This window comes from Plectropomus leopardus, chromosome 8 (assembly GCF_008729295.1).
Source record: "Plectropomus leopardus isolate mb chromosome 8, YSFRI_Pleo_2.0, whole genome shotgun sequence".
Taxonomy (NCBI): domain Eukaryota; kingdom Metazoa; phylum Chordata; class Actinopteri; order Perciformes; family Serranidae; genus Plectropomus; species Plectropomus leopardus.
Genome location: NC_056470.1, coordinates 22,003,608 through 22,027,099, shown reverse-complemented (window position 1 = coordinate 22,027,099; position 23,492 = coordinate 22,003,608). Strand labels below are relative to the sequence as shown.

The window sequence follows — 23,492 nt, the reverse complement described above, 5'->3', positions numbered from 1 at the left end:
CCCCAGAATGCGTCTGTTCTGTTTTCTCGATCTCCAGCCAGCAGCATGTACTGTGTAATCACACAGGGCCTTTCCCCAAAACTGGAAACGGCCAACGGCTGCCAACCATGGGTGAGGTTCAACAAGCCACGTGTGAGGTCTTATACGTGAATACTGATTTGTACCATTTATGACATATATAGACTTGTGCATATTTATGTGTTCGTGTGGGATGCAGTTGAAGGCTATAATATAATCTTAATTTTAAAAATATTTCTATGAATGTATGATGTAATGCATGTGACTCTTTAAAACCTGAGCAAATTGGTTTGATTTCTTTGAGAAGAAGGCACAAAACACATGGCCCAAAAATGTGCAAGAAATTTATAAGTACAAGAAAATCAAATTAAAACAGGCCAATAAATAAATAAATAAACAAGAAAAAAACAAGTACTGTAAAATAATTAATTTTAAAATGTATTTTATTATATTTTTCTGCAACATAATTTTAAAACATAAAAATCATAATTAGAAATATGTTTTTTTTTTTAACATTTCTCCCTATTTTTGTAAAATTATTTTCCAATAATCCCCCCTCTTTTTAAAAAATAATTACTGGGTAAATTTCTTGCCACCTTTCATAATTTCTTGCAATTTGTGGGACATTTTTGCCAAGTTGGTCATTGCCTTTTCTCCCCATACTTTGGAAGAAAAATTATAGGGTTTCAAAGGGTCAAATAGCTTGTGAAATGCATCTGAATGCAGGACAAGAAATGTGATGTCAATCCAGGTTTCAAGGGGTTAAAGGTCCAGTGCGTTAGATTTAGGGGGAAATATTGGCAGAAATGAAACATAAGTATGGGTTGTTCTTTGTGTAAAATCACTTGAAAATAAGAATTGTAGTGTTTTTGTTTTCTGAAAATAAGCTGTTTTTATCTATGGATGGAACAGGTCCTCATCTACGGAGATGGCCATGTTGCAACACCATGTTTCTACAGTAGCCCAGAATGGACAAACCACACACAGGCTCTTAACAGGGCCATTTGCATTTTTGCGTCTGTCATCATGGTTAGCCCCTTGGTAACGAAAGTAACTAAAATACACAGATTTTTTGTGACGCTGTTTCATTCAGTGTTTTTACCAGTTTTACTCACCAGGTCTGTTTGTTTTGGAGAGAAACAGACCTCTGCGGCTAAATCGGCTTCCTGTGAAAACCTCCAAAAACAATAAACACTGAGGGAACCAGGAGATGTTTCTACTAGTTGTAATCTGCAATCCTCACTGCTATCTGCCACTAAATCCCCCTAAATCTTACGCAGTTGATCTTCAATCAAAAGTCAGTTTCAACTAAAATAGCACAATAATAGACACCAAATAGATACTGGTGTTAAATTGCAGTTGTAGTCTAAATTGTAACAAATCCTATACTGGGATGATAAAAAGCAACATGAAATTGTCAAATACCTCACACACTCTTAACACTGGAAAAAGGCAAAATTTTAATGAATATAATTTACATTTTAGCAAAAAGCCCTTTACACGTTTGACAACTGGATATGTTGTAGCAGGAACATCACAGGTGTTGTTTAATCAATGATGGCTTGTTTCCATTTAGGTGTGGGAGTGAGCCAGCATGCACTTAACAGGATCCTGAAAGTGGCACAGAGGAGTACTGCCTTTATGAGGCACACCTGTGTTTGATGAGTCAAACTGTTCACTGTGATGTCTATTGCATCCATTGACAGCTATCAGAAGTTCAGAGTTGACACAGGTGACACAATTTTAGTCAACAAACTTTTATTAATTATTTTAGGGATACTAATGCACAGGTAATACAACAAGTTTGGGAGAAAAATTGTAACAGTTCAGACTCAAAGGAGGTGTCGATGCCTCCTATGTTAGGTTCTATACAGCTTAATTTCAGATATGGAAATCTTTAATACATCATTAGTCTCTTTTCACCCGTTACCTCTGTATCATAACCAGTTATGAGCTACAACATCATCTCTTCAAACGATCTCGACGGTTTCATCACAATGGCCCCAACAACAGAGGCGGATCCCATTTTCCTGCTTTTGAAGTAGGTAGCATACAAAACGGACCACTGTTGTCCAAATAAAAGGGTAAAATTCTCAGGCTGTCTAGGGGGATTTCTAGGGATTAACCTTGGTTTTGGAAATAACATTGCTGACAAAGGGAAGACGCTTGAGCCTGCTGTTTCCCCAGGTACAAAAGTCACACCACACACAGTCAGGGTAACTAGAAAGCTCCAACAACACTCCTATTTCAAGCCTATTTCATGGTATAGTAAGTGCACTAAATACAGAAACAAACACACATACATATGCCTTGTTGTCCCATATTTTATAGATAATAATAAAGGACTCTCTCAATGTGTTTGTCATTGTGTACTGAAAAAAAAGATCAATTTATGTGCATCATCAAAATGGATAAAATAACAGTGTATGCCGACACATAGGCCTACAATGTTCTTTGTGGTCTACAAATTTTTTCAACCTTTTTTTTTTAAGATTTCATAATATGTAAAAAGCATTTTCAAAGCAAACAAATAAAAGTCGGGGAGTGAAAAAAACCATACAATTTCGAGAAGACACATCAATATCAAAATTATCAGCAAGCCAACAAAACCAGCTAAATATGGTGTATTGCTGTACTTTCTAAAGATGTTGCAGTTAGCTCACACTGCGGGATAGATATGTGTTCTCCACATCGTAGGAAGACAGATAGTAAAGGGTGTGATAAAATATAAAATACCCACTGTTAAAAGCAGTGCCTAACTATCATATTGCAACACCAAAGCTTGTCAGGTAAACACGGTCAATGTGACGTTATTAATGAAACGAGTAACAAGCAGCTGATGAACTGATTCTGTGCCACGGCATAACACTCAACGAAAAGTGTTACCATATCTGACATCCAGTCATTACAAAGGTGCTAACTGTTTTGTACACACATACACGCGCGCGCGCACACACACACACACACACACACACACACAGGTCTGGACTGCTCATATCGAAAGGGTCCGAGGACCGATCAGTGCTTGTCTAACTTATCCACTCCGTCAGTTGGATAGAAGATAAAGGTCCATCCGGCTAACAGAGACAGACACATGCATAATCACCCCCACCTGAATAAACTCCATCAGTTGATTAATAATGGAGGAATTCAGCTCAAATCTTTGCTTTACAATATAAAAGGTCACAGCGTAGGGATGACACCACCTGGGACACACACATTTCAAATTCAACGCTTCTTGAAAATGTTCCACTGACATCAGTGCTTGATTTTAATGATGACATTGACATTTGTTGGTGCAAAAATTCAGACGACTTGCCAGTAAGGAGAAAATGGCAGGATGGATTAATGGACTCACTGAGTTGTATCAGGTCCTTAAGGTAGAGTGGCAAGTAAAAGCACCCTTATTATCTCACCAGAATATCCCCACATCACAACTTTATCCAAAGCTATCAGATTGCTATATGGGTAAATACACACAAGAGAATATAAAATAGATTTACGATCTTTTTTTTTTTTTAAGCAAGCAAGTCGTTATTTTTACGGTCATAGCTTCCAAATATAAATCAAACATTTATGGATTTTTCATTTGCTCAAATTGTTAATATAACTGTGGATTCAAGTATCTACTTTGTTAAAGTGAAAATATTCTCTGATTGCACACATTTTAGATTTTTATAATAATAATGGATTTTTTTTTAAATCTGAAGCTAAACTAACATTAAGAAGTGGAGGAGCAGCCTTAAAATTCAACAAGACCAGTTATGGCTTTGTGTCATAATTATGCGGTCATGTTGCATTACAGATACTATCTATAAAGAGTTAACCATGCTGCTCATTAAAGTGAAATTTTGCTTTTTTCTAGTTTAATTTTTCATCAGAGTGAAATATTCCCGCTCCTGTGCCCGACAGCCACTAGGTTAGGTTCAATACTCCTCGAGTGCAAAAATACAAGAGGGGAGCGAGAGGGGTTAAGGGTTAAAGTGCAAGGCAATAACTTTGAGCATCCAGGAATTAATTCATATACATAATTATAAGTGAATCTTCATTTGCAATTTTTCTGTTTAATAAAAGATTATTTCCCTCAACCTCTCTATAAAAGATATTCTCTCCACAGCTCTTTGATTCAAGCTAAAGCAGGAGCCAAAATATGGCCTCCTTTAAAATGGTGTCACATCATTTGATTGTGCTGCAACGGTGCAACAAGCTTCACACAAAATTCATCGCTCTGTCCAACATTTAGCTTTGCCAGTCCTATTTTAGACAGGATGCTTCAAGTTTTTTTGTGTTCAAAATCAATTCAACAATGCCTTATAAGGTATTAAATTATAGATGGAAATCTCAAACAATCGTTTTTGGGGGTATTCTGCTTATTAATAACTTCAGTGTAAAAGAATTGTGGAATCTTTTGACACTTACTTGTGGTCATCAAAGCAGAAACCTTTCACCGTCATGTGATGCAGATAAAATAAAAATAAATGTCACTGGAGTGGTAGCCATATAGGAAAAACTGAGTGGAATATGATTAACAACTAACCAACATTTTAGCTTATATGACATTTGCTTACTTGAAACATGAAAAAAAATGTAAAACCAGGAAAAAAAAAAGTTTAAAACAACATTGCACTACAGCACACACTGCAAAAATTCTGACTGCTTATGATCCAATTGGACGTGTCAGGCTTTAAAATGACAGATGGCATCATTGCTTTGAGTATATAGATATATAGATATAGATATTGTTTATGTACACAGTACAGTATATCTGTGGAAAAAAATGTGAAAACACTAGCTATCATTAAATGACTTCACCATGCTAATAGAATATCCTTTTTAAAACCTCTCAAACACAACATGAATATTGTAGAGAGAATCACTCTGTTTGGAATACTACCTCTGTTTAGAAAATGCTATCTGTGTGGAAGTCAGGATTTTATCTTTGATTTCTACTGACGCCCCTGCTGTGAGTACAGAAACTGAAATGTGTGCCTTAAAAAGGAGACAAAAGTGGAATGGAGAAATAAAACACTACTGTTACATGAGTATTGTTTGCAACAGTAGACACATTAACTCTGGGATTTCAAAAAGTCTGTACTAAAGGTTTAACTTCTTACTGGTTGTTTTAACTTTCTTCTCAGTGCCAAGTCCTTGCAGAGTTAGAAAGGTCTTTTAGCTTCCTGGCACAACATTTACAGTAAGCATCCTCTCTGGCTCCTGGGTCGGACAAAAGCAGAGCTACTCTGACAACGACAGCCTCTTGGGTTTGCTTCGTCTGGCGGCGGAGGGGATGGGCTGTCTGATTTGGCCTGAAGTAGCACTGTCCGTTGGGTCGGGGATTCGGGTGGGGGACTGTGAAGGGGTCACGGCAGGGGTTGAGTTTTGAGTAGTGGTTGGTGCTTCAGTTTTTGTAAGAATAGGTGTAACCACAAGGGGGCGCTCTTTGGGTTTGCGGCCCCTCTTCTTACCAGTGGTGGCACCGTTCCTCACCTCAGCTTTGATCCCATTGTTCTCCGGCGCTTTACTTTTGCTACTGGAGACCACTTGACTGGCTGCTGCACGAAACCAGTTCTACGGCGATAAAACACACTGTCAGGAACATATAACTGTAAAACTTTTCTACTGTAGTTAGTGAGACAAACCATCGTGATTGAATACAGCAATATAGAGCCCCTTGAGTCCCATAAGACGGTAACTGTTTAAGGTTTTAAAGGGAGAGTTCTTTTTATCTGTAGTGCTATTTATCAATTTAGGCTGATTTGGTGTGAGTTGCTGAGTGTTGAAGATAATGCAATGTACACAAACATTTTGACCAAGTATGAATAATGTGATCAAATGGCTCTTACAAGATGCCTGCCTTCTCTCAAATATCGATGGCACTCTGCTTGTGGTGCTAAAATCACCAAAAATTACATTTTAAAAACTCAACAGCAATCAGAAAAACAGAAATCATGACCCAGTTATTCAAGATAATCCACAGACCTTGTTGTGAGCAGTTTCACCAAACTACGTCCACCAACCATAGAAGGAAGCGTGCATCATGGAGGAGAAACTCGTGCTTCTGACAGTGCAAAATGTAAACATTAATGACGTCTTCCTCGGCTGTAACATTAGCTAGCTCAGTGGTGCAAGGTGAGCTAGCAGTAGATGCACGCTTCCTTCTGCTTGGTAATGTGGTTGGTGGGTGCAACTTTGTGGCATTGAGCTTTTATATTGTGGGAAAAAGTTGTTATTTTGTAGGAACTAAATGTAGTTATCAACCTTAGAAATGACTGTGTTAAAGACACTGTATTTGAGGGAACAAGATAAGTATAATGTACCGACAAGATCTCTATAAACTTGTTCCCACAAGTTAAGCCCTTGTTTGCAAAACATAGGCACAACACCTTGTTATCACAAGATCTATATACCAACTTTTTTTTGCTGAATGTTAACGGAAATAAAAATACTGCATATGAGAATGTACTTAAGATAAATGCTTTCTTCTCCCTGACAGCAGGCGGACAAATTAATATAGCAGTTGCTTTACACTGAGATTAACTCACCTGTGAGTGTGTCTTGCTGATGTGGTACTTCACACCGCTCTCTGAGCTAAACTCCTTTTGACAGATAAGACAAGTGTACTTTCCCAGTTCTCCACCACCCTGCAACACACACACACACACACACACACACACACACACACACACAGTAGTACATGTGCATGTTATTCAGTTTAAAACAGTGGCTATAGCAAAACATGCATGTTAAATCCATGTTGGAGCCATTATTTGCAACAACCCCATCTCACCTGTTACATTCCAGTCTTAAGGTATTGATCAACACCAGAAGTTATAAATTATTACATGCATTCCTGTAAATATTTTTTTCATACTTTTTAGGTTGCATTGCAATTAAGTGTTTATGCAACAATACCACATTTTTCAACAGTTTTCTTTTTTTGCATTTGGAAAGTCTGTAAAAGTTCTTTAAAATTCCTCTAAATAAACACTATTTAGAAGATACAAATGATGCAGTTCTTGTATTTCCATTTTTTATAGGCTTTCATTCCCACCAGTTTCATCTGACTTACTTGTCTTTGAATTGTTCTTTTTTGCTGTTCATACTTATTGTAGTGCTGTGTTGTATTAAGCTGTTTTCTCTGAGACAAGCAGGTTGCAGAAGCAAAGCACTTCACAAACACATATAAAGGCTGATTAAACAAAAAATAGAAGTGATGATGACAGCATAAACAATCCTGACCTGGCTATGAACTCAAGTGTGAATGTGGGTTAAAACTCTGTGGGAATTGCATGTGTCTGTGTGTATTCTTGTTTTTACTACAGTATCTACAGAGACAAATGAGGTTGGCGGTACCTGGCTGCAGTTGGCAAGGTGGGCTTTCAGTCCTGATACACTGGAATAGACAGCTTCACAGTTCTGAGACAAAAGATAGACAAACACAAAGTGAACAAACTCACTCAGTCAATATTTCTGTGAAATTAAGAGCCTAATTATTACAAACCTAGTACTCATTATTAAAGGGATAGTGTGGATATGTTCCAGAGGGGTTTTATGAGACACTATCTGTAGTTAGTTTAATACATACAACTAAAAAAAAGACTTTCCTATATCATATCATATTAGGTGTACCCTGTATGTAAAAAAGTTTCACCACTTTACCTTGTCTTCAGACAGCAACTTGTAATGGGGAACTGAAGCTGTTATCTATGCTCTCTTCAAAGCCAGACTCCACTGGGAAATAAAGTAATTTACCATACCTGAAAACAGGGACTGCTGTTTAACTGCTGCCTCAATTAGTTATTTTGTTTGTGTTATTGTGTGAGTTTGGCGTTTAAAAGGGCTAGTTTGGATTCACCAAAGTCACAAAGTGACACAAACTAACTGATTAAGCCAGCAGTTGACTGGCAGCTCCTGTGTTCAGCGAGCTAAAATTACTGTTTTTGTCAATAAAGTCTGGTGACTTTGACGGAAACATTAATGGAAGCCTTGAATACCTTCACTGTCTAAAGGGGCTGTTGGTGTCAAGGTAAAGTAGTGAAAATATTGTCAGTATAGCATACATTTATACTATTTGACTGAATTTTTAGGTGGGATGTTTTAAAAAATTTGTTAAAACACATTTTACTGTTGCTTCCATCAACAGTTGTACATTGTTTAGCTTATGTGGTGGCACTCGTGCCTGCTTCTCCAATCTAGGGGGGAATAAATGGATAAGAACCCCCACTTCAAAGAATTTAATTTTGTTTATTTCAAATATGCAAAGTTATTTTCTGTATATATTGTCATATTAAACCACTCCCTGTTCTTACTTCATTGGTGCAGCAGATGAAGCCCTTCTCCTTGACTTGGCTCTTCCAGGTCTCTAGTAGCTCTGGGCTGAAGTTTGGGAGGCCAGGACGAGTGTAGTTTAACTACACACAGAAGAGGACATTTATATCAGTTTATCAAATCAGGTAGTGTTACAATTTTAATAAAAAAGAGAGACAAGGTAGTATATTTATCTAGTTTGGTTTTTTTTACCATTTACTGGTGTTTTTGTGAAGCATATTTATGGAAAGGTTTGGTCTGATGCGTGTGCAACCCTGTTTGTGCTTCTGCATGTGCCTGTGTGCTTATACTTGTGACGACTCCTTTCAGCACACAGTACCTATATCCAGACCAAAAGGTTTGCATATGTGTAAGGTGTATAATGTCACTGTCGGGGGCAAACCTCTTATCTCCGCATTTCATTATTTTAATTTTTTTTCAGAAATTACTTCTGTTGGTCCCCCTCTTCATCTATTAGTGGGTTTTACTATTTCTCAACCAATGAAATGTATTTACAAAAGTTTGTGACTAAACCTCCATCAGATTATTTTAAAAATACAGTGTTTTTTCTAATTCCTGAAAAATAGCGATTTTAGAGATAGGAGGTTTGCGCCCGACAGCAGCAATGTGCATGTATGTATATCTACTATGCAGATCATGTGTGCTTAAAGCATCCCCTCTCTGTCCTCACCCTCTTGCTGTCGGGCACCAGGTCATCCTTGATGCGGCGCTTTGTGCCCCAGTCTTTGGCCAGCTCATCCTCTGCTATCTCCTGCAGGTGGAACACTGCCACCTGGGCTGACCGGCGCCGCACTCTGCCACTGGGGGTCCGTTCAAAGTCATCACCCTGGCTCACATTCTGCGCTGCTTTTTCCTTTACTCGCTCCCTCTCTTCCATTTCCCAGTCCCTGTCTCTAGCGTCTCTCTCCTTCTCCTTCGGCTGGCCGGATGGTGCTTTCTCCTGCCAATCTTTCTTCTCCGACTGGCTTTGCTCCTTCTTGCCTACTGATGGAGACTCCTCAGAGACCACCTGGGGAAGCAGTGGGACACTTCTTTGAGTGGAAAATGTTTTCACTTGTTACAGTAAAATCTAGTAAAAATGCTGTCAAACAGTGAGAAACAAAAAAAAAAAAGCTTGTCAGCTAAAATAATCACTTACCCGCTCTTTGCCGGTGTTGTTGTTGGTGTCAGTGATAATGTCCCTGTTGTTGTTGGTGGTGGCTGTCATGGTGGTGGTGATAGTTGGGGAGTGTTCGGTCCGCGCATGGTAGTCTCTGCCAGCCTTGGAACGGTAGGTTTTTCCACATTGCTGGCACAGAAACACAGGCCTCTCATCGTCAGAGAACTCTCTCCCACAACGTTTCTGGTGGTACTGGTAGCCCATCAGGCTGGAAAAGTGGGCTGAACAGCCCTGTACATGTGTATGTGTGTTTGCACACATTATGTTTTTATGATCGTATGAAGCCAGTGACAGAAATGAGACAGAATGAAACACATATTAAGCAGGAAACTGGGTTAAGTGGAACGACATGTAGGTTTAATGGAACAGAATTACTGCAATTGGTCAGTATTTTGTGGTGGCTGTTAAAAAAGACGGAGAAAACAGGAGGAAACCGCTCATTTTTCAGTGTGAGGACATGTCACAGCAGAGAGTCTATTTTTTGCAGCTCTTTCTCTTCCTCTCTGTGCCTTTTGCACTCTAGTGTGAGTAATGGGAAGCAGAGTGTTGATGTGGTTTTGGGCAACATGTCAAGAACAAGGCATAAAGGAAAAAAGAGGGAGAGAGGTAAAAGGAGGCAGACACAAAAAGAAGAGCCTGAGGAAAAGGGAGAAACAAAATCAAAACTGGCAGATGAGGAGAGAGGAAAATGTGACATGAAAGACAGAAAAGTTGGACAAATGGAAATGAAGGACACAAGTAAAGCAAGAGTGGCAAAGACTGAGAGAAAGGAAAAGAGAAAGGGACACAGGAAAAAAGACGGAGTGCATACCTCACTAGGACACTTGATTCGTCCCATCTGTTTGAGCACTCGGCGCAGCCTTTCCCTCTCCTCGTGCTTGTCGCCCGTCTGGCCTTCGCTCCCCGAGGGCTGAGGGGGAACAAACACAACGACACATAAGTGTGTCCCATCACAACACCTCCCCCTCCCTCCTGACATTATAAAAAATACGGTGATGAAAATGTGTTTTCCATCTCGGGTGTTCACACTGTGCCAGGATCATTAAACGGTTTCATGGTGAGGCTGTTACTCAAGGCATGTTTATGACAACTGTCAAACCCATGTTTTCACTCGAGTGTTGGCTGGTGCCAAACCCCAGCCAAGACCAGAACAACAGATGGCAGGGCTGCCAGGGAGAAGAAAGCAGAGAAGTACAGGGGACTGGATAGTGTGGACTTACTGAGGAATCCCAGTGGAGCAAACTTCATGTGTTTTCTCATGTGTTAACCCACAAGAAAAAAAAAGAGAAGACTGAGACACAACCTCAGCTTTCTGGAAAGGTAAGGAGACAACATACTGCCAGAGCACTCACTACTTCAACTAAATTTAAGTCGAGCCCGCAGGTGAGAGAACAGACACCAGCTCAGCCATTGATTTACACTGGCAGGAAAAAAAAAACATGAAACTACATCAGCATGTATTCTTAATGCCTCTATCAGAGACAGAGAGGGAGCAAAAGAGCAAGCACGGGAGAAAGAGGAGTGAGTGAAGAGGCGGCAGTATCCCAGCAGCCAACATCAAGGTCAAACTCAGTAGGTGACCCCTGTCCTTCTGTCAGCCCTCTGTGTTTTCCCACACAGCACTGGGGCTGTGCAACGTGACCGCACTGACAACACACTGGACTCTGGGTTAGCGCAAACGCCAAATCACATCAAACTTCATAGCGTTGCTTATACAAGACTCAAGTGCAAACTGCTTCACATAGAAATAGAGAAATCCATAACAGATTTAGCACAAATAGTCATTCAACCAGCAACATTAAAAGTGATACAACTAATAACAAAAGTAGCATGAAAAAGAAGTAAAGTCAATCTGTAAAATGTATTTTACAGTTCCTGGAATATAAACACACTTCTATACCAATTTAAAGTTACGGTACCAACAGAAAATACAATATGTCACCGTATTTACAGGAACAACACCTCTGTATATATAATATGTCCTCAGGTGACCAAACCAATCAGCACTTGCTGTGTACTGTAGCCACAAAGGAAACCTAGTATAAATCTGTACACCAAGAAAAACTCCTTTGTCCTTGTTTTGTTGAATACATCTGAATGGAATCATCAACATATCAGTGTATGGAAATATCAATTTATTGATACATATTGACCCTGAATAATTGAAATGGTTTCATTACTGATTTTCCGCAGTATCAATACAAGCTGTACTGCTTTGGAAACTACTTTCTAGCTCGGCCTTCCTTCCACCAGTGATATGACACACACACCAATGCAGTGCCCCCCCAGCTCCACCTCTTATATCACTCACTCACAGTGCTATCTTCTGCTCTCATTGCACAAGTTGCACATAGGCTTTTGTAGGAGAGCTTTGTTTTGTTTTTTAGTTGCACTTAATTGTATTTTGAATGTGTGAAAGTCTCAGGGGCCATTTACACTGCAACGGCTCTTGCATGAAACTTTAAACTTTTGTTGTGGTTTGGCTTTTATTTCACACGACAGCAGCGTTTTGTGGGCCTGAAACCAGAACTTTTGAAACCGGTGTCCAGAGTGTAATCTTTTGAAAATGCTAAACCTTCTGTCGCTGCGCAAAGCAACAACGCTTGGATCCTGTGAGAACGGTGACATCACAGCCACGCTTTGTGCATGCACGTAGTGTTTTTCTGTGGTGTGTAACTACAAAATGACACCGCCAACTACTGGCCTGGCATGCATACTACAGTGTTTGTTGTTTTTGTGGATCTGTGTAAATGAGGATCACTCTCACAATGTTACCATAATAATGCAGCTTTTTGTTAAATGCAAAGAAAAGACTTTTCTCTTTTTTAGTATGGCCATACACAACTAAATATGGTCTGAGACTTTTGTCATGTGCAATACTGCAAGCAAAATATTGTTTTCTTTAGAGTTGGTAAGTTTTAGTTATTGTTCGTCTAGACTGCAGTCATGCTGCTGTTCTAGAAAAGACAAAACATCATTGTCATGTTATAGCCTTGTAAGATGTATCTTTTAATAAAACGTTAAAATGTAAACCATCAATCTCAGTTGTTCCCTGTGGTATTGTAAATGGTACCAAATATTGATATTTTAGGTATTAGGTAGGTATTGTAACAACTTAAAAAATTACAGTATTGTGTCAACACTACAAAATACAGAAGAATACATATAAAATGTCAAAAACATGAGCCAGAACGCACAGCAATAATTAAACAACAATTAATTGCATGTTTCATACTGTTAACTAGGTATAATTCTGTCTTCTGATTTTTGTTTTGTTTGACTTAAACGTGGTAGTATATGAGTTTCTCGTTACAATATGCTACTTAATAAAATGAATGCACGATAAGGTTAAGTGTCAGTGTGTTCAGCCTTTTTTTGTTGTTGATTTTCCATTTGTCTTTTTTTAATGCCTTGATGTAATTTATTCTTTACTATGTGCATTCCTCTTTGAAAATTGTTCACAAGGACTAAAATAAATTGCCATGAAACAAAACGAAACAAATCTAAACTAAACTAAACGTACAGACATCACACTAGAAAAGCAATGGGCCTTTTGTAAAACAAAGTAAAAATGTCTATCTTAATGCAAAGAGGGCCGAGGGTATGTCTTGACATTCTGTGATTCTGATTCCATCTGCTGGTCTTTGATTTTTGAATTTACTGCTGATGAAAGTTGTCTTGTAGATAGAAAGAAAAAAAAAGAGTATGACACAACTCAAACCTGCAAATGATGAAAGCCTTCTTTAATCAGCAGCTACTCAAGTCTAGAGTACAATCACAGACAGCACAGCCTGTCACAAAAGTTTTAATTATCTAATCTGAAAAATGTTGCAGGGAAGTTTAGTAGTTTGCAGAGGACGAGTATCTTACACACACACACACACACACACAATGTTTCTCTTTTGCTCTGCTGGTCTGGAAAGCTGCCAATAAGGTCAAAGCACAACAGGTCCAGACTGAAGACAAATGGCGGTATCAAACAGTTTAACTTGGCTGCCGCAGATGGCACAGTCATCTATCATCACTATTAAACTGACAAAAATACACACCCACAGCCCTTTACACACACACACACACACACACACACACACACACACACACACACACATATACATGCATGTGCGCATATATCATATACGAACGGAAAATGTGCTCAAAGAAAAACATGCTACAAAGTTTGTTGCACATACGTTCATTAATCTTTCATGATACTTTTTGAAACAGGCAGTGTTGAATTATTCAGCAAACTTCATAGCGGTACCATTGCTCTAATGCAGGAGTGTCATGATAATATCTTAATGAAGCTCTCTGCTGTCAGAGTTAAGACAGCTGCAGAAAGAAATGTGAGTACTTCAAGGACAGGAATACCAATCACCATCACCAGTTCAAATGTATGATCATTTACAAACCCTGAGATCAGATTTTAAGAGAGTGATAGCAGTTGACAATAAATGTGCAACAGATAAAGTGTAATACAGCTAATTTGAAATGTTTTTTGACTGCAGATGTATCCATACATGTGTACATATGTACATGCAGGACACCCCTCACCAGCCACAGTGAAAGCTGACACTAGAAGCAGCGTACGGTGGATTTCCATACATAGAGTCCCAAATGCGTGTCACAACCAACCTGAATGGGTGTAGTGCTTTGGTGTGGTGTCTAATAACTAACTACCATGTTCAGTGGGTCAGTGTGACAGAGGTGAAACATTAGCTCTCCGAGTCCCCAAAGCATTCTCATTTGTACTACTGAGTGATGTACAAGGGCGCAAAGATCAGTTCAAAAGAGAGTCGGAGAAACATCTCAATGAGATTATCCCTGACTTTATTTGGTATGAGAAACCACCACGTATCTGTAAGTAATCTTTACAAAGACCCAATCACTGGGGGTATTTCTTAACACCATTTCCAGTTATACTTTTGGGCATGTAACTGAGAGCTTTGGCATAACGGCTTCAAACCTACACCAATGTTGGTCTGGATGCAGGTGGAGGGAGATTCCTGCCAACAAACATCCATCCCAGCCTTGTTGTACTCAGCTATGTCTATCATACCACACCACCCCCATAGTCCGTCAGTCTTTATGTATACAGGCTCAAGTGTGGAAACATTTTTGCTAGCAGACTGGTTTGCTCTGTGGCCTGACTGCAGCAAATCATCATCATTTCCCTACTCACTTTATAATGACTCCTTCTTTGTTTTGTGTCAGAAGGTCTCATTTAAGGTTCTGTACATAGCCACTGATTTTTGCTTCACATGATCAGCTGATATAATCGGGATAGATTTTTAGATATTCACAGATTTGGGATTAGGCCTGTAACCACAGGAGATACATTTCCATAAATCCCTAGGGTTTTCCAACACATTAATTTGTCTGTGGTGGCCCACCATGACAACATCTGCCACCACATTTGATTTTGTACTTTTGGAGCTGTATTGTTCATTAGGAGCACTGTTCCTATATATAGATATAGAAATATTGAACCTGCACTGTTCATTTACATCTCTGTATATATGTATGTATATATATATATATACCATTCACTTATGCATTACACCTGAGAGTGAAACGTAATCCGTTCATTCTGCTGGGTCTAAAAGGTCTAAAAGCTCATCCAGCGATGTGATCTGATCAGCTCTGAGTGTATTGACAGATCAATTTTGCACCCCTAAACTCAAACACCACAAACTGCTGCTAAGGAAAAAAAAGAACTCATGACGAGTTCCACCTGCGCTGTGTTCTCAGTGCTGCAAAAACCTATGAATTTTAAGAGGGGACACAGAATGATCCCCACCCTTTTTCTGTCATAGACGAAAGAATTCACCTGTAACACTATAGCTCTTACATTCTTGTTTTGCCCGGGGTTTGTGAGTTACTGGTCCTCCATTTATGAAGCCCTATCCAAAATACTTGAAAAGACCACAGATCAAAATCCGCTGACAGTCATTTTGGGTATTCAGTGTATTGACAGTTTTGGACAACATAATTTAAAAGCAAGCTTTAGAAACTGCATTATCATACATGTGCATGTGTGAATATACCTTGGTACTGTGTTCAGCCATGGTGTGGTAGTTGAGGCCGGCCTTGGACCTGAACTGCTTGTGGCACTGCTGGCACTTCAGGGCATCCTGGAGCTACAAGGGTTAAAGGCCAAAGAGTGGATCAAATAACACTTCTGTGAACTGATACTAACAAGTTACCCACTATTGCTGGCTATAGTCTTTATTGGCTCTGTCAATACAGCAACATTTCATCTGTAACCTAATAGAGTTTGTTATTACTTCGCAGTTTTGGTCACAACAAAGGACAAAGGCCACATCAAGCAACTTTGGGAACCAGAAAAGCCAATTTAACACAAAGTGTTCCTTTTTGTAGATTACTCTCCTCGCCTTGGTATTGATTTGGAGACAGAGGTGTTTTGATGGTGAGTGACCCAGCGGTAATGTGGTGATTCTGTCATTGCTTTACGGCAGACTGTCACTTTAATAGAGTCACACGCACCACTGGGCCAAGGAGCCATTAAAATGGCTGTACGAAGACGTCTCTCTGAGGGCCTGGAGGCTCCTGCACCACTCACAGCTGGTTTGTCCTCAGGAAAGCTCAATATAATGTATCTAGATGAACTTCTTCCATGCTTCATTCTTACCTTGTTTATTACTGCTATTGACCACAATTGAGTGCAATGCAAACGAATTGCAGAAGTGCACAGTGCCCTCTCTGTTGATCCATTTTGACTGATATCAGAGCAGATGATTAAAGGATATTGCATGAAAAAACTGGTTGAGATTACTGTACTGAGATACTGCCTGATGTTATTTCTCCAGCCTTCCAATCAATATCATTACTGTAAAGGCTCCCTAGACTCTGCACAATAGGGTCCTCAGGGAGACGTATCTAATAACGTTGTAGTGAAAGTCATAATCCAATGTGGAAATTACAGCTCTGGGTTGAGAGAGCTTTATTTCATACTCAGGCAGAAAAAAAACATTTAATAATAATTGTGATACACAAGTTTTGTCAATATGGTTTTTGTTGATAAAATATATGTGTTCCACTGAGGCGTTGAGCAAATTGTCTGCTGGGGATGTCCATGCAGATTAAAACATTGTGTCTTTTGCATCGTGCAGAGTGCTGCATCGAGTTGGGTACCTGCAGGTAGCCTGTGGGTGACCTGCAAAAAAGGTGATTCATGGGTGGTATTTTGTATTATTTTAATTTCTGGGATCGGTTCTGAGTGAAAAAGAGAAGAAGCATGCTGGATCACAGATGATGGATGATTAATATATTAAAATAAAATTATAATAATCATAACTTAATGTTTTAATGTTAATGTAATGTTAATCCTCTGACGGCTGTGTCATCTCCATCTTCTGTGCCTTCTGTAAAATGAGAGCCACTTCAGCCAGGTGCATTACTAAAAGGTATGTTAACTGTGGAGATGTGCTGCTCAATATTATGAGAAAAGAAGAATACATAAATGAATCAGCTAGATTAAAACAAGCTAAAATAAATGAATAAATTGTATTTACCTTTGTTAAAAAATGTAATATCTTCATGTAGAAAAATGTCCCAAAATGATCACTTTAAATGTGCTGCCTAATCACATTATACTAAGAGCGCATGGTTATTTTAGGATTTGCGGTTTCATGAGGGGCCACAGATCTTGTGTCAGTGGGTTGGGTCAGGGTGTGGAACGAAATGATCATATGCGTGGTTGGCGTGGTGTGTGCAGTATTGCACATCATGATTCTGATTCAGGAGCAGGTCTTGAAAATCAGAACCTGTGCAGGACTCTGACATAGTATCAAATGCTACACAGGATCCTGGTTTAAACAACACCATAGACTTCTTCCCAACTGCACTGCTAACCCACAGCATTCAGCAGATATTACACGATAGTTTGATATTAATGTCATTAAGATCTCATTTAAATTTTCAGCAGCCAAGCTCCACCAGAAGCAGATGTGAAAGCAAGCCTGTACTGTGGAGTTATCTCAGAATAGTATTAACTTGTTTGATAAAAAAAAACCAAAAACAAACATTTTTTTCACTTGCACAGCTCTATCTGAGGTTGTGACAGCACACACACCCGCCCCACTCCTAGTCTGATGGACAGCTGTATTGCCAACTGACCTTCTGGCATATCTCCATGTGTTTCTTGAGACCATGGATTGTTTTCCTGGTGACGATGGAGCAGGTGGGACACATCACTTCACCTCGCTCATGGATTGCTCGCTGCCATTGGGTGTCAGCACCTAAGAAACACATGGAAACAGTATTACTCTCTATAGTCAGTTAGCTAATCAAATATTACTGACCCTGTGTCCTTATGGGTAACATTTCCATTTGTGTACTTAGCATTGCTGTTTCTTTGTCTTACTTGTTAGCATTTGATAATATGATGTGATAGAAAATAATCACTTACAGCTTGATTCCCAGACCTCAAACCTAAACAGAGGTTACTGATCATCTGGACGGGGTTATTTTGTAATTATTACCATGCCACGGTTTATTGTATCTGTTATTAGCAATTTCCTTAACACATGTATTAATAATTTGACAAAATAATAAATCAAACACTTTGTTAAAAGCTAAATTGTTTCAAGTTCTTTGTTTGCCATGAAGTTTCAGCCTTTGAATCAGAAACTCAGCCAGGGCATCCAGCAAATATCACGTCATCTTGATTTTTATGTTATTGTTCTTCACTTGTGAGACCTCAGAGTGTGCACATAGGCCAAGGTGGCTGGGCATCCAACCTCAATACTTCTGTTCACAGAACAAACCAAGCACCAAGTGTTGTCATGTTCAGGTACCAAAAGATGGTGCTACATGCTTAATCTAATTCACAGTCTTATTTGGTTATTAACTTAGACAAATATCAAAAGAGTGTGGTAACAATTAGTCAATTAAGACGACAGATGACAGTCTGCAAAAAAATAGACTTACAACAATTTTAATGACAAAAATTATAATTTATGTTATTTAAATGCCAAAAATTCATTTCCCAATTTTTAAATGTGAGTAGTAGCTGCTGTTCTCTGTTTCATATCATTGTAAAGACATCCTGCTGGGCTCTAGGGCATTGTGATGGGCTTTTTCCTATATTTTCTAACATTTTACACACAAAATGATTGATTGATTGAATAAACAAATAATTGAAAATGTCGGTATAAAATCACTAGCTGTAGCACTATATCACTACTTTGTAGGGTTGCACAATATGACAGGATAAACCACGCAATGGTAGAAATATGTCCACCAATGGAGATTTGGCAATACTGTTTCTACCGGTAGGGCTATTTGAGGAAGCCTGTTACTTCTAATGAACACAAGTTAACAAACTTTTAATTGATGCACCGCTAGGAATCTAAGACCGCCATAACAACAAGAACTCCCATTGTGCATGTTCTCACCTTTACACAGGGTTGTACCTTATACCGTAATAGACAGAGTAGAGGAGAAATAACACATTAACAAGGCTATGATTCTTGTGTGATCTCATGTGATCTTCTGATTCTCACGTGATCTTGCTGCCTTGCAAGGTAAATTGATTCAGGCAGAAATGGAGGAGGAGAGTGAAGTTGTAAATACAGAAATTTGTAACACTAACTTATTGTTCTCAGGAACCTTGAAGTCGCTATGAGGTGTAGTTTTAGTGTTTTGAGTCTTTTGTTTTTTATTCAAGTGTTGCTTGTGAGGCAGTTTTGGTTGGCTTGGTTTGTTTTTTTTGTGTAGAAATTACAAATAAAAGAGTAAATTAATGAAATGTTATGATGTACAGTTGCTTTAAACCATTTCTTAATTTAGTTTACAGAACCATGACTGTATCATATATTGATAACATTAAATTAAATTGCATACACTGTGTATGAAGATTTTGGCCATATCATTCACCCCACAATTTTGTGATGTTTACTATGTATCTTTTTTAAGGCTTTAAAAAAATATCCAGTTATTCACCAGAACTAGTTGTAGCTGGATCTTTCTTAGAGGACTGACTTGAAGAAGGTCTTCTCTGAGGCTCCTCATTGAACCCACTCCCCTCCGATCTCTTCACACGGCCCGCCTTCAGCTTCTCCTCCACCTTAGTCATACCTACAACAAACACACAAACACACATAGAGAGACACACACAGTGGTGTTAGTAATTAATACTCCCATTGAACATATTCAAGGTAAAGTGAGTGATACAAGCAGACAGGAGGAGGAGGACAGCTGGAGGACAGTGTTGAACAAGAGAAATGCTAATAAGAGGAAAGTTGATACTAGATATAAAAAATAAAAAAGAGGTAGAAACTGAGAAAAGGAGGTTGTTGTGAGTTATACTGAATCAGTGACTGAAAGAGAGCAAGAGAGAGCAGTCCTGCAAACTGTGGATGGATTGTCTGATAAGTGATGATAAGTTGTTAACAGCCCTGTGTATGCTATATGAGTCACTGAACATTTTCAGAAAGAGAGAGATACTGGAAAAGCTGTGCGTATGTGATGTGTGTGAGGCAGTGATTCATTATTTCGAATATTAAAACACCTCTACGGTTACATTAGCACTGTTGAAAGACCAGCACCATTGATCAGCAGCAGCAGGGAGCATTCATAATAACTTGCGCAGCCAATCACACGCTGTTGTCAAGTTGTTTTGAACGAGCCACAACCCACAGTCTTCATACCGCTTTCCAAGCTGTGGTGCATACAGTGTGTCCTCCCATGGTTTTCATTACTAGGTGAATCATCATCATGTGGCCTGCTGTATTGTCAGTAATCAATGATGAATCAGCCTGCTCATCCTAACAATCTCTTCCGAACTTCCTTTATTCACTTATTAATATCACCCCACTGGAGATTGCCGCACAGTATTGTTTGATTGTTTTGTGCATGTATTCATCAGAAAACATCTTTTACCATCAACAACAGGGTGAAGTGAGGCTACATCCTCACTAAAACGTCTTCATTTCAAATGGCATTTTAAACTAACACGTTCTCTGTACACACAAGCCTTTTAGCACAGTTTCAGAAACCATCTCCACCCATATCAACATGCCTGAAAGAGCACCTGAATCACATGACCATTCATGTAAACAAGACATACACTTGCTAATGTAAACAGGAAGCAGATTGTCTACTCTGCAGTGGGTTGCTTGTTTACAAAAAATACTGCGGAGATGGTGAAATGTAAGACCAGAGATTTCTACGCTAGGACCAACAACCAGGTGGAACTGTTATTGAAAGTAACACAGAAGCATAACACCGTGTTTCCAAACAGCCCTGGGTATGTCTGCGAGTCAGCAGGAGGTGAATTTATTCCGATGTGATCTCCAACATGTTTGCAAACTCCACCTTTTGTGGCAGCTTTTGGACAGACAGTATGCACTGTGCCAAAGTAAGTTAGCATAAAAACAAATTAGCTGACAGATTGATTAATGTAATAGAGCTCAATTTATACATTGTGTGTGAAAAGAGAAATGCCGAAGGTGTTTTTAGCTTGCTAACATTGGTAGCATGCTAGCTATGTGCATGTGCATGTATATAGCATATGTTTTTCAACAAAATATTTCACAAATATTACACACCTGACAACCCAACTTCCTCAATTATTTGTTGCTATGTAGAATCAGTCCTGTTTGTGTCAGACAGACAGTGAAAAAACACTCAAAATGAACTTTTCTGTCATTTCTGCTGTAGCATTTCTATCCATATAGAGATGCATTTCTTTGCAATGAACTCTACGGGTGTACTCCATATACTAGAAATGCAGACACAAAGTAAAATTGTGTGGGAGCGAGGTGTAAGGGGGTCAAGGCAACAGAAAACAGAGCTGTTGCAAGGCAAATCTAGCAACACATTAGAGAGGTACTGGGAGCATTATCAGTTGCCGGAGGAAACAATGATACTGGGAAATGAGTAACATTACTCATTTGGAAAAATTGAAATCAACAAAACTACGTAGGCCTAGTTACAATGTTTTGACACACTGTGATGAAGAAGACACAATCGGGAAGTGAACTTTGGCGTCTGCTCCAGTGTTTCCAAAAGTCTGTTTCTGCCTGTCCGGCTACAACATGACTCCAGTTTTTTCAAATTAAACCAGAGTCAGCAGCATTTCAAAAGGTCTCACTTCAAGGTGCTACTACAAGGGGCTACAGTGGCATGGATGATAGGTGTATATGTAGCAATAGTTGTTTGTTAAAAAAAAAACTATTAGTGTGGATTTGGCCTGAGAGAAATTTCTGTATTTACCTTTCAATCCGAATGTTCCAGATATAGAAGGCTGCTCTCCAGTGAACTTCTTGGGCGTTTTCTGCTTCCGTCCTGGCTCAAGAGAAAAACACAGGGCAAGGAATGGTCAAACAAATAAAAGCAGAAAAAGGAAATATGTTGTCTTTTACAAGATTTGCTGTAATCTTACTGTGCTTCATTCGCTCTGGGTCTTCATCAGGGAAAGAAGGTGGAAGGCTGCCTCCTTCACTTTCACTGCCCCCCGCGTCAGACGACGTGCTGTGGGACTGCTGGGACTGAGGCTGGACTGGCTGGGACTGGTGAATCAGCGGTGAAGGCTGGCTGTGACTGTGCTGTTTCCTCTCGCTCTTCTGGTAGGCCAGCTCCCCGTTCTGAGAGGGCGTGGACACCTCGTGGGTCTTTTTCACTTTGAAGAACATTGGAGAGGGGGGACTGTTCTCCATGGGCCTGAAGTCACAGACCGAGGAAGGACAGTTTTGGACAGTCAGCATTATGACGTTATTAACACCAGTATGTAGGTCAGTGTGGATGGGAATGTGAGCTCTTAAATCCAAGTCACCTTTTCTTGGTACTGGACTTGACAGGGGTCTTTTGAAGCTTCGTCTGCTCGTCCTTGGGCTCCATACTAACTCTGTCTGGGTGGTTCCACAGCTTGTGCTTCTGCAGGCGAACCTTTGTGGCAAACACTGCCTCACAGTAGGGACAGCCATGACTCAGCTTCTCGGTTACGGTGGCCTGGTACAAACACAGACATGAGGAGAGGGGATTTAGAGGGAGCTCCCTCCCTACGCAAAATGAAATGACAGTCGGGAGCTGTTATTGGAAACATTTGGATGACAAATCACAGGCTCTTGAAACAACTCAAAAGCTCATGTAAAGACCAGACGGTATAACTGGGTGATGGGCAAAAGGCCACACCCATTTTTGGGGGATGGAAAACTGAAGTTATCTAAATGTCAATGCAATTTGACTTTGGATTATAATTTAGGCACATATGTTGTATACATCTACTTTTTGTTAAACAAACTAATATTTTATGGACATGTCTTGTAACTGTTTTGGGGCTTTGCCTGAACTCCAGTGTTGGCAATACCCAAGAGGCAGAGGCTGATTAATGAAGTCAATACAGAAGTGCCGAAAACTGCAGTTCACCAAGTGGTCACTTGAGGCTGGCTCCAAAACTGAGTAAATCCACATAGACAATTATATTATAATGCCCAAATGTGTGAACATGTTCATTTACAGCAGAAATTAACATGTTTACAGCCTAGTACAAAAAGTGTTTTTTAGCTTATGGCTAAAAATTGAATTTTATTAGGGCCCAAAGTTACGCATATTTAAGGGAAGGCGACTTCAGTGACAAGCTGTTTGCAGTCGTCATTACAGTCCATGAATCAGATCCACCACTCATTTCCCCACAGCTCCAACCTCTTGTCCAAACATGGCAACTTCTAGCTCCAAACAACAGAAAATGCCGAACTCGAGGCTTCACAATGGCAGTCCACAAACCAGTGGGTGACGTCACGAAAGCTACATCCATTAGTTATACAGTCTTTACCCTTCAGTCTTCCTTGTTCAAGTGGATCAGTGACCCACACAATAGTTGGATATTGCTTATTTGGACATCTATACATATTTGATTAAATCACCAGGTATCATTAGGCTAAGTGTTGTCTGTAAATAACGAACCTGTTTATAGCCAACTGTTTTATCTAACACTATAGGCTGAGATTTAGTTGGAGACAACAGT

General features: G+C 39.5%; 1 protein-coding gene across 6 annotated transcripts in view; it reads right to left on the bottom strand.

The window, feature by feature from the left end:
- Positions 1-1,759: 1,759 nt before the first annotated feature.
- The window catches only part of znf512b (zinc finger protein 512B), a 38,387-nt gene continuing 16,654 nt past the window's right edge, over positions 1,760-23,492 (bottom strand). For 4 of the 6 annotated variants that reach the window (XM_042491532.1, XM_042491537.1, XM_042491533.1 and 1 more), the window contains 13 exons: positions 22,302-22,477; positions 21,912-22,189; positions 21,743-21,820; positions 19,469-19,603; positions 17,642-17,763; positions 15,550-15,642; positions 10,317-10,415; positions 9,485-9,736; positions 9,017-9,355; positions 8,328-8,429; positions 7,372-7,434; positions 6,561-6,659; positions 1,760-5,586 (listed from right to left, as the gene is read on the bottom strand). In XM_042491532.1, the coding sequence (XP_042347466.1) occupies positions 5,254-5,586; positions 6,561-6,659; positions 7,372-7,434; positions 8,328-8,429; positions 9,017-9,355; positions 9,485-9,736; positions 10,317-10,415; positions 15,550-15,642; positions 17,642-17,763; positions 19,469-19,603; positions 21,743-21,820; positions 21,912-22,189; positions 22,302-22,477 (2,169 nt within the window). In that variant the 3' untranslated portion in view covers positions 1,760-5,253. The remainder of the gene's footprint in view (positions 5,587-6,560; positions 6,660-7,371; positions 7,435-8,327; positions 8,430-9,016; positions 9,356-9,484; positions 9,737-10,316; positions 10,416-15,549; positions 15,643-17,641; positions 17,764-19,468; positions 19,604-21,742; positions 21,821-21,911; positions 22,190-22,301; positions 22,478-23,492) is intronic. The other 2 variants (XM_042491536.1, XM_042491535.1) reach the window with 2 other exon arrangements.